At 32.6% G+C, this 18,801-nt stretch overlaps 1 protein-coding gene across 3 annotated transcripts in view; it reads left to right on the forward strand.

The window, feature by feature from the left end:
* Positions 1 to 18,801, forward strand: part of LOC133185886 (transcription initiation protein SPT3 homolog) — an 89,584-nt gene that overhangs the window by 51,201 nt on the left and 19,582 nt on the right. For all 3 annotated transcript variants that reach the window (XM_061321178.1, XM_061321179.1, XM_061321177.1), the window contains one exon: positions 15,224 to 15,308. In XM_061321178.1, the coding sequence (XP_061177162.1) occupies positions 15,224 to 15,308 (85 nt within the window). The remainder of the gene's footprint in view (positions 1 to 15,223; positions 15,309 to 18,801) is intronic.

Raw genomic sequence — 18,801 nt, forward strand, 5'->3', positions numbered from 1 at the left:
GTTTCTGTGCTTCTTTGATTTGACTCTGCTCCTCAATCAATCAGCTGTAAAAAGGTTGACCAATGAGCAGGGCATTGCTTATATTAAACTTTTATTTGGCCTAAATACATGAGATCATGCAGATATAATACTTCGGAAATCCATGATACTAGCATAATATTATAATACTAGCATAATCCATTTCTTTTCTTTTTCAAAGAGTAATTGCACTAAGTACGTCTGAGAAAATGCAGCAGCATTTCAGATATAAAGTAATTTAATGTCTATTGTGCTGTAAGATACGCAAATCCCACACTCTATTTATCCATATGTGTGGAATGCTAAAATCTACCTCTGAGAATTCATCAACCTTTTATCCACAGAAAGGAGAGAAATATTAATAAGATCTCCCATGGTTGGTTGGATATGATTTTTTATCCAACGAGTTGTGTTTTTCTTTTATCTCCAGCCTTAGCGAGGGGATAAAAACACACAAGTTGGATAAAAAATCAAATCCAACCACAAACCATGGGAGATTCCTTTTATCACATGTTTTACACATAGCTATTTCATATTCGATACTGTTTTATATGTGTAATCCACAATATTTGACCAGATAAGGCCAACATTTTTTTATTAAATGATTTACGGGAAATTTTTTTGAAAAATTGGGTCGGGGGAATAAATAAAAATAAAATTCAAAATTTTACGCAGTCGACTAAAAAAATAAAAATAAAATTGGAAAAAGCGTCTGATTTTTTAATTTTCAATTATTTGATAAAAATTGCCATATACAGTGTGGAGCTTAAAATATGACTACCGCAACACAAAAATTAAAGTAAACTATTAAACCCTTATGAGAAATGGGGGAAAATCTAAGGAATTTCTTATCAAAATATTCATCATCATCATAACCACAACAAGATGACCAAAGAAAAATATTTATAATGAGAACCTCACTATGCTCAAAGTAATGTAAAAAAAAATCATGTACCAACAATTCAAAAATTGAAAATATTGTTATAAAGAGAATCTCAATATAATATAAAACCCAGAATCATGATTTAAACCTGTATTTTACAATACAGCATATGTTAATGCATATGAACAAACTTCTGAAAGCTCGAAAGCTTTAAATACCATTTTGTTTGCAGTGTCTGTTTATATCTATTCTAAAACTATTTAACACACAACAAAATACATATGAATTTCCTGTCTGTGCAGTGCCGCATATGATCTTTTTAAAATGTTAGAAGTTTGAAAACGTTTCTTGGATATACATACAAGTTAGATACCTCACATTTTATTCTTCACAAAATTCAAACGTCTATTTTTGATTTCCATTTTTTTTTATCACGTTCATCAAAGGTATCAAAATTGGAAAAGATAACTACAGACTGTAAGTTATATGGTACCCACCGTGAAAGTGACAGTCCTGTCAGCATATAATGCTAATCATTTCTTTAATTTCTTTTTAACTCCAACTTAACTTCGTCATCGGACATACTCTAATTGATTTTCCTGTTAGCTATGGTTGACTTGGAAAAACTATCGTGTATAAGGACAAAGTATTCTCAACTTTTTTAAAATTTGACATTTCTGCATCCATGTTGGCACATTTTATACACTTCCGAAACAGTTGATAACAAACGTCAATTCATTGGATGATAATAATGGATTTCAATAAAGCAGCCAATCAGAATTGCCGACTTATTTGCACATTATTTTATTTTCTTAGTGCACTTGCATTTACGATTGGCGGGAAATTTAAAAATAAAATCAACAACAGGGACTTTCATTTTTATTTGGTTTTAGCAAAAATTGCAGTCGGCGCTCCCGTAAATCATTTTATAAAAAAATGTTGGCCTAAATTCACAAAAATGTGATGTCACAACCAAGGATATGTAAACAATATCCTTAGAGGTATATGTACTGTATTTAAGAGATGAATTTAATTTTTGAGAATTCATGAGGACATGAACTACGACGCAATATGCCAGCATATTTCATGAAGCGCATTAGTGCTTCATGAAAAATATGCAGGCGTGAAGCATGTTCCTCATGAATTCTCAAAATTTAAATTTGTATCTTATATTTACATTATTTTTATGATGACTTGCCACATAATTTTGTCATTCAACAATCATTTTTGCAAAAAAAAGGTTTGCACTATTTTTTGACCCCAAACACATCACAATGGAAATATAATTCTTACTCATCCCATGGTAGTTCATGAGAACGTGAACTTTTTGTAATTTGCAAAGAATCTTAAGGAAAAATATTTGGAAATTTAAATACAATAAAGGAGTAAACAGTGATAAATAATAAAGATATTCTAACACATATGATTGGGTAATATTAACATTACAATTGACATACGCTAGAAAGTAGGAACAAAATTAATTACTGTAAACATACATAAACTCAAATCTAGTGCAATTTTCCTTTTCACTGATTAATCATTAAATTAGTCACTTGAGTCTTAAAAATGATGTATAAGTTTAAATCAAGTATTAGCATGTGTATGACTGCTGGCATGAAACGGCGCAAAAAGAACGAAAGTATGATTACCTCTAAAATATCACTGTGCTTGGTCTCCTTGATGATCAATCACAGTTCTTTTTGCTTTAATTCTTGGTTTCATCGTACAAAATCATATACTCACTCAAACAATATTTTAGAATGCTATAAAGATGCAAACCTTAATTAAAGCACTGAAAACGGTGTCTTTGCACTTCCACTTTTTTGCACTTATGCAGTAAAAACCACAATGGCACAATAAAAGAGAAAAGATGTTTTACCCATATGTTATATTTACCTTGTATGTCTTCAATCGATGCAACAGAAGAAGCCCACAACCCGATTAATGTGTATGTGGTTTAACCGACCCTCTTCTGCAGCCATTTTTCGTGGTCACTTGTTGCTTTCTGCAGTTTACCACTAACAATAGAGCATTTTTCTTCAGAGCAGTGAAGATGGGTTGGAGATATTCTAGAAAACCGTGGGCAGAGCTGAATACTCTGCAGCCTGATTTCTAAAGGTGTGCTGACGATAGGAATATGTCATTATATCCATACCTACACTGCAGGCTCTACTGAGGACTTCTGTACTCTTATTTCAAATTTAATTGACTTGTCTAAGAAAAAAATCCTATATAGCTACATAATTACAGAAACATCTTGGCCATAAAGATGTAATTTTGTATGACAATTTCAGTCATGTAGTGGAATAATTCATATTATGGGGGATCTTATTTAAAGATGGATTTCAAAATTTGTTTGAGGATAGACTTCTGAAGTCTTGCTGACTCAAATAACTGATATTCCTTTGCAAATTTTCCTTGGAAGATAATGCTAAATTAATGCCCTAATTTTGGTTCAAGTTAATTTTTTTTAAATTTTAAAACACCTATTATGAATTCTGGAATTTCATCTTAATTGAAAAAAGCCCTGTCCAAGAAGCAATTATTTTTAGTCTTTGTTTTCAGGAGTGCTTACACTTTTTGTTTTATTTACAAATGATTATTAAGCAACTATTGCCTGAAATATTTGCTAATAAAAATGATTTTTGCCTGACGCCACGTGCATCAGGCAGTATAAGGATTAATTTTTTCAAGATCCGAAACTAAGCGATCATTCTTAATGAACTAGATTTTCTGGAGGCTGATTTACACTGGAATTTGATACCTGCATTTAAACAAATACAGTTTGCAGAAGAAAGAATCATATTACTGATGCAAAATAATGTTATGTTTAATTCCTTAAGTTTTTTTGCATGCACATGTTTTTTGCGATTCTTTGTACGGGCATGTCCGCATAACATTTTTTTAGGCATTTCTAAACTACTGGATCAGTCTATTTGCCTTCTACGAAAGGGGTGACACAATCATTTTGCGCCAAATGTCACGTAAATTATCTTCGCGCCTTTTCTTGGATTGTTCTATTGAATGGGTGTGATAACTTCTATGGAAATAAATAACGTTTATTCTTTTAACCTGATTCTTAAGCTTCAGATTTTTTTATTAACAGTAAATTTTATCTCATTTTTAAAAGAACACATTGTATATGGGCAGGCAACACTAAAGCAATGGATTTGCTGATTATTCTTACTATTTATCCCATAAGTGAACTAGTCCAATCATAAACGAACTCCCTCGACCTAGTAAATGGGACATCCCTTCTTGATTCAGTCTGTTTTCCACCTTTTCTTTCAATATTACTTTATTAATAATGTACGTTACAAGATTAGGTTTTTAAAAAAGCTTAGAAAGTCAGCCAGTAGCATATTATTTCATGCTTTGTGATGAACATGCAAGGATAGTGACAAGAGTAGGTCAGTACCCATAGAGGAATGGGCTTAACTCCCCAAATGTTCTAAGCAAAGAATCGGCAAAATGCAGAAGACATCATGATCTGTACTAGTTTTCATTTCATATAAAAGCACGTTATTATAAGTATGAGAAAGGTCCTGAAATCGATTGAAAAGAAAAAGTTAACAATTTTAAAACTACCCATAAAGATGTATTTTTAAACTTATTTATAATACATGTACATGTATATGGTAAGACCATCAGCGCGTGAGTTTCGTCCGGGGGTCGGGAGGGGGGGGGGTGTTATTAGTATCTTGTTTTGCTCTAGTTATAAAGTGTACGGTCCATATACTTTGAGTTCTAGAGCAGCATTGAAGCATTTTCGTCTCAAACACTTCAAGAAAAGGCAGTTAAAACTGTTCATTATTTATTTCGATGTCGAGAACGACGGAAAACAGACCAGTCTATAAAAAGAGGCCGTCTCATCAATCTATCACTGACCAGAGAAGCGCGCCCTCTAGTAAGAGAGTACATTTAATATGAATTTCTTGAGAGTCATCTAACTATTTTTCCCAAAATTATGATCTACTCTAGCGCACTTAGAGTTTCACCCCAACGTAACTTGTCAGCCCGTGGGCTAACTACAGTCCCTGAAATGTTCTACTGTCCCATTTTTCCGTTCGCTCAGCGTGCGTTCACCGTTCGTTCACCGTGCGTTCACCGTTCGCTCTCCGTTCACAGTTTTGCGTTCACCGTTCACCGTGCGCTCGCGTTCACCGTTCACATAGCGTTCAGCGTTCGCTCTTTGTTCCGTTCACTTTGCGTTCACCTTGCGTTCAGCGTTCACCTATCGTTCAGTTTTCATTGCCATTCGGAACTCCCAAGTGAAAGGACTTATCTTTTTGTAGGTAAGGAGTTACAGATTTTTTAATTTAATAACTAACATATCGTGTTTGAAGAATCATTATTTCATGGGGGAAAATATCTAAGATATATATTTTTATTATTCTAACTTAGCTATTAGGTTATTCATTAAATTAATCTGGAAAATAAATGTTGTTCTGTACCTATGTAGAACGATGCTGAAATATTAAATTTAACTAAGGGCAATGTGCAAATACTTCAAGAATTGCAACATTTTGTTTTGTTAAAGACGACAAATCGTTAATGGAGATATAATTATCCAAGTCAAATAATTACGCAGCAAAATTACGAAAATATTTATTTCTAACGCGTTTTTTTATTCAGTTACTACAGAAAATATAATAGAACTAGTTCTGAGAGTTATACATAGTACTGCGGATATCCCGTTAATTTATTATCTTTGGAGCGAATTAAATTGATAGTGTGTTTAAAGGAAATATTTATTTAAAATGAAATGCACTACAGAATTTTCGCTACTATAATACATGTATGTAAAGTCTATAGTTATAGAGAAAAAAAATTCTTTCTTCACCGTAACTTTATATGTTTGCCATTCGATATGATTAATACCCCCCCCTTTTCCCCTAAATCGGTTACTTAGTCAGTACTGTATTTCCAGAAAATTTTAATTAACCTGTTAAAAAAAGTTAAGGTCTTTTTTAGAACAAAAATTTCAGTCTCAAAACAAACATGCATCTAAAAAAGTCACAAAACAATAGTAGTTCACAATGTACATGTGTCGGCGGTGGTATTTGAAATTGGCAGAGAGTATGTTTCAAATTCAAGTGTTAATGCCCAATATATTTTATTCATTTATTATTCAAATGTTGGTATCAAATCTAGAAATGATAAAAATAAATGTTATAACTTGTTGGAAATACTCGCACTTCGTCTTCGATGTGAGGAAACTTTCACACCTGCACAGTGTCGAATGATTTTGATTGACAGGACAAGCACGTGGACTTCGTGTGAACTTGAAGCAGGAAAATAAAAACGAGTAATACTGTCAAACAGATAGATATGATTTGTTGATAAAAAAAAAAAAAAAGTTAATTTCACTGTCTAATATATTTAGAAAAAAATTTCAGAGTTATTGTTTGATATAGGTACAAACATTTAGTGAAGCCTGAAAGGAAGGGGGGGGGCTGAAACGGAATCTCTCTCTCTCTCTCTCTCTCTCTCTCATTTGTCTGTTTAATAAAAATTATAACAGCATATTACTTAAATATCAAGTTCTGAAAATTGAATTTATAACAAATAATATGAATATGTATCTTTGTATTATCTTGTCCGAGTATAATCACGGCCATCTACAGATACATGCAGAAGTCTGCTCAATAAATCATCATGAAAAATAGAAATGACACATAATATATTATTGTATTAAATATTTAAAATATGAGCGTATAAATGCAAAACGTCCACTGACCATTGTAATTAATTTTTTTTTTCATTACTTTACATGAAATCGCCTTGACACGGAGATATATGAATGGGTGTTACAATCGCTTTAATTCATTCTAAAAGTCAGAAGTTTTCTCTGATTTGTTATCAAATAAGAATAAACATTTTTATTTTCCAACTAAAAAAATATCTTTTATACTTCAGCGTTCGGCAACAATTGCAATGTTTTAATGCGTTAAAAATCGTATTATTAAAAACTTAATGTGCATGAATCGTCTTTCTTAGGACAATTTTGGAGAATTTATTTTATTTACTTATTTATTCATTCATTTATTGGTTTACTTATTTATTTATTTTTTTTTTGGCACCTGACATTATAATACAATAAAATAGTTTCAATGCAAGGAAAAGATCAGAGGCATTCCGAATATATCGTTCATCTTGCGTTCACCGTTCGTTCACCGTTCACTTTGCGTTTGCACTCCGTTCGCGTTCTGCGTTCGATCACCGTTCACCGTTCACACATCGTTCACCAAGTTGCGTTCAGCGTTCACACATCGTTCACTCACCGTTCGCCCTGCGTTCGTTCAGCGTTCGCTCACCGTTCAAGTGGGAAAGTAGAACGTTTCAGGGACTGTAATAAATGATTGAACAGTGGCATGTCTTAGATATTCGTTAATCTGTAGTATTTGGTTATGAGATTTAAGAAAGTCAGTTGTACATCTTGTGTAATGAAGTATCGCAACTATGTCGCTCTTTGATGACGGAAATGTTTAGCACCTCTCTTGCTTATATGTTCCATAGATATTGATTGATTAGTCAGGCAAGCTTTTTGAAAAGCTATTACTTGTAAGATTTAAGGTTCATCATGTTCATAATATTTCTGAACTCATCTGACCTGATGCAGCATGTAACTAATTTGTAAGCCGTCCACAGTAGATTCTACTTTTCCTGTACAGTAAAACATGCTTATATTGGATGGACGGTTTTGTTTCGTTATAAACATAATTCATTAAATCCATTGAATCTACAATATATTTTAAAGCCATGGAGAATGGAAATCCCTGATTGTAAGCATCAATTCATTATAAGTGTGTTTTACTGTACTATGGAATCATTTTATTTCTTTCTGGGCAGGGGTGTGCAATTAACATAGCCCGACGCCCGGGGCTACCATTTTTTGGGGTCGGGCTAGTAGTTTTCTGTAAGAAGGTAGCCCTTTGGGCTAGTAAAGATTAAAACTACCAATGTCATACATGAAGATCACTAACGGTATTTTAACTCATTTTTTGCTATTAAATTCCCAAGCAATGAAACATTTTCAGGCAGCAGGCTCCTATTGTTAGTAAATCTCCATAATCTTAATCCATTTTGCAGTACTACCTGACTTATTTACATCCAAAAACGGATCGTTTTTATCTAATCCGAATTTCCTCCATTTCTGTTTTTCGTTAATACATGCAGATATCTCATTAGATTATTTACGATCACTCAATCAATTTAAAGATAAGTGTTATGTGGTTTACATAAAATATATTTCCAGTGTATTTAATAGTTTAAGATTGAAAGAAAAAAAACATTTTCACTTCATTTTAGATAAGATAACTTATTTAAATTCATTTTTATTTACTATCATAATTATTAATTTTATATGATTCAATTTTACTAGTGAGAATAAAACTTAAATTTTAAAAAGAATGACATTAAAACCCTGACTTTTCACCAATAAACTACTTGTCTAGTATTTTCTTTTAATATTAATTAATTGTTACCCCCCCCCCCCCTTACATTTGGGCTAGTAACTTTTTACTTGGGGCTAGTAACTTTATTGCTGCCACTAGCCCGTGGGCTAGTGCTTAATTTTTTTAATTGCACACCTCTGTTTGGGATCAATGTTTGTGGTAATTAATAAGCAGAATTTTACTGCTACATGGGTATGTAATTTCGTGGGTAACTCCTTTAAATATGGCATATTCAAGGAATCAATTATATGTTGACATTATAGATGTTCATGGGGAGGTAAATTTGTGGGTAAGGGTGACCCATGAAATCCACAAACATCATGGACCCACAGAAAGAATCATGATTCCACGTTATGTTGTCCTTAACTCTTCACTCCACCAACTGAGAATGTTATAATACAAATGATACAAATGGCTAAGGAACAGTTGCTACCTATTTTTTTTCAACTTTGGTCAGTTGCGGCCGTGATTAGAAAACACGACCTTCTGATCAAGGAGCAAGTGCTCTACCGATCGACTGAGCTACCATGATGGGCTGTATTATAATTCTGTTGTTTCTTTTCCACAATAAATAATTATTTTTCCTAAACAATTTTGTGCAGACGATTTCTCGGATGTGCCTTGATGGATTTTCATGAAACTTTCAGCAATGATAGGAAGTCATCTGATCTTAGGGCGTTTTTTTAAATTTTGCCTTTGTCACTTCCGGTTTTAATTTAAGGCCAATTTTATATTTTTAAAATGAAATTTTGTCTGGCCATTTTCTCAAAAATGATTAAAGAATAAGTTTTGAAACTTTCAGGGATGATAGATCGTGACTGTTGGATGTGAAGTAAGGGTATAGTTTTTGTTGCTGTCACGTCCGTTGTCCATGGCATTTAGTACTTTAAAGATATGCAATTTTTAATGTCCCTATTTCTTTTTGAAATGTTTATAATACAGGTGACTCTCGATGGCTCGAACTCCGATCTCTCCAAGTTCTCCATCTCTCGAAGTGAACCTCCGGTCCCGTTTTTTCCTCTATATAACTAAACAAATTTACTCCTGATCTCTCGAACTCCCGATCTCTCGAAGTTCTCTATCTCTCGAACCAAGACCTGGGTCCCGTTACACATATTTCATTGTTTTTTACTCTCTATCTCTCGAAGTTTTGATTACGCATGTATACCAATCAATCAAGCGTAAAATTATAATGCAGTTTAGACTTACCTGGATAACAGCGAACGCCCGGGGCTGGGATGGACATGTTAATTGGGTGTTTGTATAGATGATACCACACCTGTGTGTCGTCCAAGTGTTGATATAATTAATTGGTTAAATGGTAAATTATAAACAAATCGCTTCACAACTTATTTTGACTGGACAAGACGATAATTTTGAGAAAATAATTTAGGGACGTGTCAGTAGTTTTCCATATATTATGAACTTTAATATTATTAGAGTCTACAGAATCCCAGTTTGGCAGACATTGCACAAGAAATCCTATCTAAAGAATTGTATACCGATTACCATGACTACGAGCAATCTTGTGAAGGACGGATCAAGCCCGCGCCCGGGGGATAGCCAAATCGACAATTGCCATTCAGGTTTCATGTTATCATGAAATGAGAACAAATAAATATTGAACTTAAAATAATTTATTCAAAATACGATCATTGTTGTTGATATAAAGTGAATTACCTGTAGAATACGAATGAAAATGTGTAATAACATTATCACATATACTACCGGTATGTATAATAGTAGAACAATGATGATCGGAACTGAAAATTCCGGATTTTATTCAATTTTTATCTCTTGAACCCCCCGATCTCTCGAACTTTTCTTACGGTCCCTTGAACTTCGAGAGATCGAGAGTTACCTGTAGTGCCAAATAAAGTAATTCAAATCATATCATTTCCACTGGAAGTTGATTCTTCAAAACCGGAAGTTGTCCAAAAATGAGTATTTTTCATCAAAATTTTCAGGGATGATTCCTGAACACTCATTGATGAGTTTCAAGTCATTTTGGTGGCGTAAATTTTTTTCGGTAACTTGTGCGACCGCATGAATTACACCCACGTGTAATTTTTGACAGTCACAAACGCGTACTTAACAACCAGTGTAAATAACCACTTTTACAGTTCTAAAGTGTACAGGCTTAATTTGCATATCGTTCACCAAAACTTCCATGCAAGAAGCGAACTGTTCCATTCACAAAAGGAAACATGCACAAAACAAAATGTACCATTCACAAATGAAACATACCGTGCAAGAAACGAAATGAACTGTACTGTGCAAGTGGTGAAGTAGCATGTTTTAGGGTCTGTATAAGCCTTAATTATTGTCTGGTGAAAAATTTTATATTTCCATGTGTAAAACTAACCTTGATCATGGGCCCATCCACTATGATTCTACAAATTTAACTAATACTAAAAGGTACAGTAAAACTTGTATAGTACGAACACGAATATTATAGTGAATTTACAGATATAGCAGAGTTAAGTTCATCTTATTTCAAGAGAGACTGCATGTCAAACTAGTCAGTGATGTCATCTAATGGTACAGCAATATCAAGCTGGCTTTCATTCTACTTTGGGATAGTGTTATTATGGTAAGACAAGTTGCACATAGATTTATCTCTATAATACTTATAAGAAACAAAGTATTTTAGTGTGTATGAAAATTAACATTAGTGTTTGTTTGCATTGAGATTCATTTGTTACAGTATTGTTTTAACTTGATGTCATAATAGGCTGATGTAACTATGGGAGTCCTTAACCTAGCTGTGAGAGATATCAATTCTTTTTAAAACGTAGTAACCCACTAGTAATTTCATAAGTAATTCCTGTAGGGCAAGTGGGCCCCATTTGATACTCATTTGTATCAGTTTTCTGAACTATTAGTGTGCTAAATGATTAAGGAGTGCTTATGGGGATATCTTTTAAAGATGAGTAGTACAGAAAGGTTACAGGAAATAATTATGCTCACTCAGTGACTGAATTAACTTTGATTGGAAATTCTGTTTTTATGAAATTTAAATTGCTTTGAAATTAGTCTGTAATTTTTCTGATCTTCCTTTATGACTTAGCTATAAGCTATTGCGTGGCTTATCTACTGGTCTTTAATATACAGGTCATTGATCCTATAAGAGACATATTAACCCACTAAACTCCTTAAATATCCTAGTAACATTTTTTTTTTTTCAGGGAATAAATTTGTGTTTCTTTTTATGGCCAAAGATTGGTTAGTTTAAAAAGTGTGTGTGTGTTGGGGGGGGGGGGGGGTATTGACCTTAATTTGTTCTGTATTTTTTTTGTTTCTGTCACAAACTTTAGCCTTTCCAACTACTTTTGAATTATTAACATATTAGTTACAGACTTTATGACACTAAATTTGCAAATTCGCTAATTGGCAAATGAAGCGATGTGAAAGTTAAACATCGAAAAACAAAAATTAATTAATCTCAATAATGCATGATTAAGTTTTGGAGATCTATCACTTTTTGCATTATAATACTTCTTGTGGGAAAAAGTTGAACAGTAACCATGGTAACTGTTCAAAATTTAATGAATTACCAAAAAAAAAAAAAAAAAAAAAAATTCCCATTGACTTCACAATAATTTTTTTTAAACATAATTAACATAAATTTATAAATAATGATTTGTTTAATTAATGCAAACAATGAAGAATGTGCTGATTTGTAACAAATATCAGCATTTCTACAACTTGTTATAGTTTTCCAACAATTCCGCCACCTGTCGTTCCATATTGGTGAGATCGGCATACATAAAGAACCTCAGTGTCCCGGTCAAATGAATTATTAGGATGCCGTTTACTCAGGGTTTTGGATGAGAGAAACGGAATGCTATAAAGTACAATATGTTAAATAAAAAATGTTCTAAATGAGCAAAATAATCAAGTTATAACTCAATATCAATTTAAAAATTTAATATTTTATTATTTATAGAAAATATGCAAGAACAAAAATAAATTATATGGTGATGCAGAGGAAATTCTGACTAAATTTTAAATTTTTCATATTTATCTGAATTTTTTTTTCTTGCAATATCATTCACAAAGTAAAGATTTTATGTGTTTTTAAACATAAATTTGCAAATATTATGAGTGTTAAAGTTCATGTATTTAAAAGAATTAAATGACATGCAATGAAGAATTTCAAAAATATGAACAAAAACCATTCCAGACAACATATCTCAAAAATTTGATTATTGACCTCATATAATTTTTATACCAACAGAATTAGGGCAACAAAAGTAAACTGGGGCTATAAATAATTTAGAGTTCTTATTCAGATTTTTGAAATATTGGATAAAAAATTGGTAAAAATTAGAAAACTAACAGAGGAAATTTGGAATGTAATAATTAACATTAGTTAATGGCTCAAACTCTAATTGCTTATTTACATTTAGCAAAGATGTTCCATTCCTATTATATTTTGTTATTAAAAGAGTTTGGTTGCTTTTCATATTTTGTGGGTAAAGAAAATATTGGACAGAGTGTGAAAAATGAGGTATTTTACGAGAAATACTCTAGGCCACTAGCATGAAAAGTAGGTCATTGACCTAATTATTTAAAAGTGAATAATAACACTACCATCATAGGTCTACAATGTACAATTAAAATGGTGGTTTTTCATTCTTATCAGTGGATTTTTTTGTCATGTGAGTAAACGCCATCCTTAAGTGAAAATGCAGGTTGCCAACTGAAGGGTCAATCCATGCATTTGGTGTGCACTGGTTTGACAAAAGAGTCCCACCAATAAAAACGGAGTGGATTGAGGATATGATTTTTGAGATTGGCAACATCATTATATAAATATAAGATCACTAGGGTTGAAATTATAATTTTCTTATATGCAAAAAAAAAAAAAAACTTTTAAAAAAGGTAAAAAAAAACAACTAAATAAATTTAATTCCTAAAAGTTATTTTTTTGTTTCTTATTTGTCTTTGTTTAGGGTTATAACTTATAACTCATACATAATCAAGAAAAAACTCTATCAGGTTTAAGAAGAAGGTCTCTCTGTTCAGGAAGCTTTAAAAAAAAAACCTTAGTTAGTTGGTAGACAATTATATAACCAAGCCCCTGTGTGTATTGTAAATAATCAAACAGAATGAAAGCTAGTTCTTGTGTATCAAGTTTTAATCTTTATGCACCAAAGCAACAAATATTTAATTTGTAAGGTTATAGTGACATTTAAAACAAATTTTCCGAGAAAATAAAAATGCCCTATTTATGTCATATATATTTTCTTGAAATTAATACATCTATTTTTGAAAAATCTCCAGGCAAAAAATTGAGGTGGAATTTTTTGTGAATCTCATTTATTATTGTGTGGCATGCATTAACATCCATTCCTGTATTTTATTTATTACAATCACAACAAAATGTCACTATTTGCAATGTTCCTGATGTAAATTCTCAAAAGCTGGCATGTAATGCCCTGTTTACATAGACCCATCTGTGATGCCTGAGTCAGATACAAGTGCTGTTATCATGCCAGCATCTAGCTATCATGACACAGATCACCAGGTCTTGGATCTCACCAAATAAACTTTTGACTTTTCTCCTCATATGTTGACAAACAAGTTGATGAATCAAGGATATCAACAATTGTTTGAAGTCATCTTTTCGCAAGTTTTATGGTTAATACAATGACCTTGTCAGCACATACAACCCATCATTGAGTCAAATGCTGACTGACATTTTTCATACTAATTGTTAGGCCATTATTTATACACTGAACTGTACGGATTTTTCTAGGTTTTTTTCCTGATCATGACGAGCACATGGTGGGTGAGACTAGTCGGCAGGGGATGCTCACTCCTCCATGGCACCTGATCCCACCTCTAAATTTTGAGGTCCGTATTTGCTCTGCTCCAAATTTGTATCGTTTCATTGGACTTTCGAGATTGAATACTGTTCGTTATCTTCATATTTCATTAATAAACATCTGCTGGAGGAATTGACATTCAATAATTGGTTTGTAGTACCTGGTCTGTCTTAGCAAAAATTGAACTTTAAATATCCTGCTCATGCCCAAGGCAAATATTTTCTACTGACCCAGCATAGTAATATTGCCTCAAAAGAAGTGGGGAAAATAATTAAGAATAGCACTCACATGCACTGTCAATGCAGGGCATGCATGTTTACTGTAAATTCATATATTTCCGTAGGGTCAAATTTTCGTGGTTTGAGGTAAAATTTTTGGTTTAAGTGGATTTGATTTAATTTATGGTTGAAGAAATACTGTGTTATACGTTATACATTCAAAAATTTACATTTTGTGGAGGACATAAATTCATGGGTCTCTTCCTGCCACGAAAACAATGAAGTTTAAACCCCACGAAAATTAGCGATTTTCAGTATTTAGCAGATTGTTGTTAGCTAACAAAGATGTATGGAGACTTTTTCTCTTGTGCATGTCTGCCTGTTACTGTAAGCTTCCATCTCTCTATAATAAAGATATTTCAAAAAGTTAAGAATGGACTTTGGTGAAAATTTACTTCTAAGCAGTAAGCTAATTATCTTAAAAATTGTGAACTGTTTCTATATAATAGGAAAACTGGGCCTCCTGGACAAGAAAAATAATCAGATTTGCAGGGGCATCCAATGGAAAATGCTGATGAAGAACTTTTTTTTCATTCTGTGAATTTAGCACTATTATAGGTTAAACTGTGCAATCCTGAAAAAAAAGGATGTCTAATTTGTACATGTACACGTACATTCCACAGTTTGCCGGAGATGGAGGCGATGTGAGTGCCTTATAGTTATCCTAAATCAGGAGTATGCTTTTCTTATAATATTTTTGTCTAAGGAAAGTTTGGTATACATTGCTTTTGATTATGAAAATTATTTTATCAGGTATGGATTTGGAGATGTTCCAAAGCCTCAGCATGATTCAGCAGTTTTGATTGAGGACATTGTCAAACAGCAGCTAACATCTGTAGTAAGTCATAATGTAAACCAACCTTAACTGTATTATACAACATTTTTATACTCCCCGCTTGAAAAGCGGGGGTGGTATAGTGATGGGGGTGTCTGTCCAGCTGTCTGTACATCCACCCTTCCATCCATCTGTTACGCTTTGGGGTACCCATCTCTTATCTGCAACTCCTCCTATACAACTGAATAAAATTTAATGAGATATTAAATAATGCCATCGTGCATCTGATTGAACATATGTTTCTCTTTTCCCATAGCAAAACATGGGCACTACTTTTCTTTTTATATTATCAGGGGAACCCATTTCTTATCCACAACTCCTCCTATACCACTAAATAGAATCCAAGTACTGAAAGTACTGGGAAGCGCTAAACATGTTGCAATTTGAAATTGATCAGAATTACTTTGAATTTAAATTGCCTGTTGTATTGGCATTTAAGCAATATCTTGACAGTGCGGCTGCGCTAGGGTGAGCACAGTTGTTTTATACATAATTAAACATGTGAGTCATGAAAACTTCCCGTTGGGATACGAAATTCAACATTGTCTTATGCCTTTTTATTTTAAGCATTTTACATTTTCTTCTTCTGTCAAAAGGTCAATCAATTTCACATACATGTATATGAAATTGCAAGAAAATATTTCTCCGTTTCTTAAAAAAAACAATATATACAAATTAAATGGCAGATATTTACTCCTATCCAAACAGCAATGTATTTCTCAAACTTAATGAAAATATATAGCAATTTATTGGAGGGGGATGGTCAACGAGTTTCCGACCAAATTTAGACTATAAATCTAGCTATATATTTGCTGGAAAACATGAATTTCTAAATAATTTTGAACACTTGAAAATGTCGCTGAAATTCCTCTCATTTATGTGCAACACCGACAGCTAAAATCTTCTGGTGATAATTTTTAATAATAAATTTATTCCGTGTTTACGAATGTTTCAAATTGAAGGATAGTGACTGTGCTTTAATTTTAGAAACTGCACTCGGAAAACAAAGATGCTATTTGTTTATTGCGTCGATAAATATTTCCTAATTGATAACATATAAATAAAACATCTCAAAAATATCGAATACTAGTATTCTCACTAAATTCTTTAAGTATATCTCTTTTTTTCATATTCATAAGCAATTCAAAATTTTTGTTTTATAGAAAGGATTTTACAAGAAAAACATTAATGGAGTGTGTAAGATATTTACACAATTGCTACGAGTGTCCAGAATTTATTAATGATAAATAAAACTTAGACTACATGTATATATTACATTTTGTTTTGAATATGCTACCGCTGTGTATTATACATTCATCGCGCTAGGCAGCATATCGGCATGTTTGTAACAACGTCATTTGACAAAACTCTGTGTCAACGAAATGAGCACCCGTAGAGTTAACGTCCTTTTGTCAGAGATAATTGGTAAATATACATTTTGAGTATGAAGATATTATATTTGTCTTCTTCGTTTGATGATAAAACATTCGGTGCTATCCTTTTATCTCTTATAATCATATACATGATTTATAATGTATTTTCAACAAATATTTGTCTTTACTGTTATTTTCACAATATGTATATCTGATTTGTAAATATTACTTTTTTAAAATTAAAATTTTATACTTTTCTCCTTCGGATTAAAAATATGTCTTTAAACCCCCCAAAGTATTTTGGACTATTGTTGAAATACTTTAAAAAGCCTCAGTATTTTTTTTACGGACGTTTGATGCTTTACACCATTCTTTACTTGATTATGTATGATTTTAACTACCACACAAAACGTGTTTAGAGGAAAAAAATATCCACAGCACTGTTGTGTTAGTTGAAAAGGAATACTGAAAATAACTGCCAGTAATTTTTCTGCTACTTCCATGATAAATAATTCAACAACCCAAGAAAGAAAATACAGCATATTAATCTCAAGTATTAATAAATCTTCATGAAGGTATGCAACATTGTTTCATTCTGTTTTTATGTAGTCCTTACTAAGTTGCTTAGCAGTCAAAAACGGCAAACACGCGCACATCTTTACATAAACTTTTCTTCCAAGTTTCCTAATACAAGTATTACACTGTTTGCTTAACATTTCATCGGCGCTTTCCTGTCCATTGCTAAGAACGTTTAATTAAGGTTTTTGCATTTTTCGCAATATCTTGCACACTGCACACACAATTTTAAAGCACAATATACCAAAAAAATTAGTTTTCCTATTTGAGTGATTCGTTGAAAACACAGCCACCACGTGCCCCACATGTACGTACAGCCGCAAACTGCCTTTCCTTGCGAATTATTTACATCATATTTTTTTACCCATATTACAAGTATAGAGTACAACACAAGTATAGACAGTCCATGAATGCATTCCAGTCTGTTACTAATTGATACTGAGATGCGAAAATCCATTTCATTGATAGCTCTCTGCATGGTGCAAGGGTGATAATAGGAAGACTTGTTTTTAGTTACATTGCCTGAAATAAGGGTCAAGAAGAAGAAATTATAATAGTTTATATGGATATAAGTTATATAGAACGTGCATATGTAAGTACTTTGTAAATCAATTTTATGCGAAATTTTCTACTAAATAACTCAATTCCAGTTTGAGTTTTAAATACTTATTAAAATCCCATCTGAGTTTTAAAAATATGCACTTTTTCAATCACTACATTACATATATATGACATATAATAAACCGTTTTTAATTAACTAGAGTATTTGCGCCATAGATGCAGCAATTGCTAGCTACATGGTACACAAGTGATGAATGCCGACACGATTTTAAATGAACTACAATGTTTAGAGATAAGCATGACAAGAGCCGCCCTTATCTACTAACAGTGAATTTTCATACAATGTACATGCATATCTTTACCTTACTAATTGACTCCTATAATTAGAACTGCACGTAATTCAGTATTACACTAAAATAGCCGAAAGAGAGTCGGGGATTTCCAGTTGCATATTTTTAGAAAACCCAGTGGAGTTATCTAACTTGGTTAGTGGCGCTGGATCGTGAACGGAAGTAGATTTAAGATGACAGAAAGCGCTTTGCGCTGCGCTTAGCGCTTAAAAATGATACTTTCACAGAATCTTTATTCCATAGTGCAGTTGTGCACCTCCTACTTTGTTTTTGGATTGGACAGATATTTGAGATTTTTTACAGCAAATGGACATTTCCGTTATACTCATATGGGAGGGGGGTATCATTTTGTGAGCTCACTACTCACAGTACCTCAAGTTTATTCAGTTGAAATGCCAATGGAAATTCATTTTTCAGCAATTATTAATCAGGATTGAGCTTTTGTGTTTCATAATTCTTTGCACAAAAGTAAACATCCATGAGCTTGAGTTTTTTGGACCACAGTTTGTGGTTATTTTTGGGAGCCACAACAGCCCTAAGTAGAAGTAGAATTGAGTTTCCCCCTTCAGACACTAGTTTATCAAGTGTAGCATTGCAGAGAAGGAGGATCTAACACTCATAAGGAAATTTATACAT

The sequence above is a fragment of the Saccostrea echinata genome, unplaced genomic scaffold (assembly GCF_033153115.1).
Source record: "Saccostrea echinata isolate AGI-Se365-2 ecotype Australia unplaced genomic scaffold, CSIRO_AGI_Sech_v1 ptg000012l, whole genome shotgun sequence".
Classification (NCBI taxonomy): domain Eukaryota; kingdom Metazoa; phylum Mollusca; class Bivalvia; order Ostreida; family Ostreidae; genus Saccostrea; species Saccostrea echinata.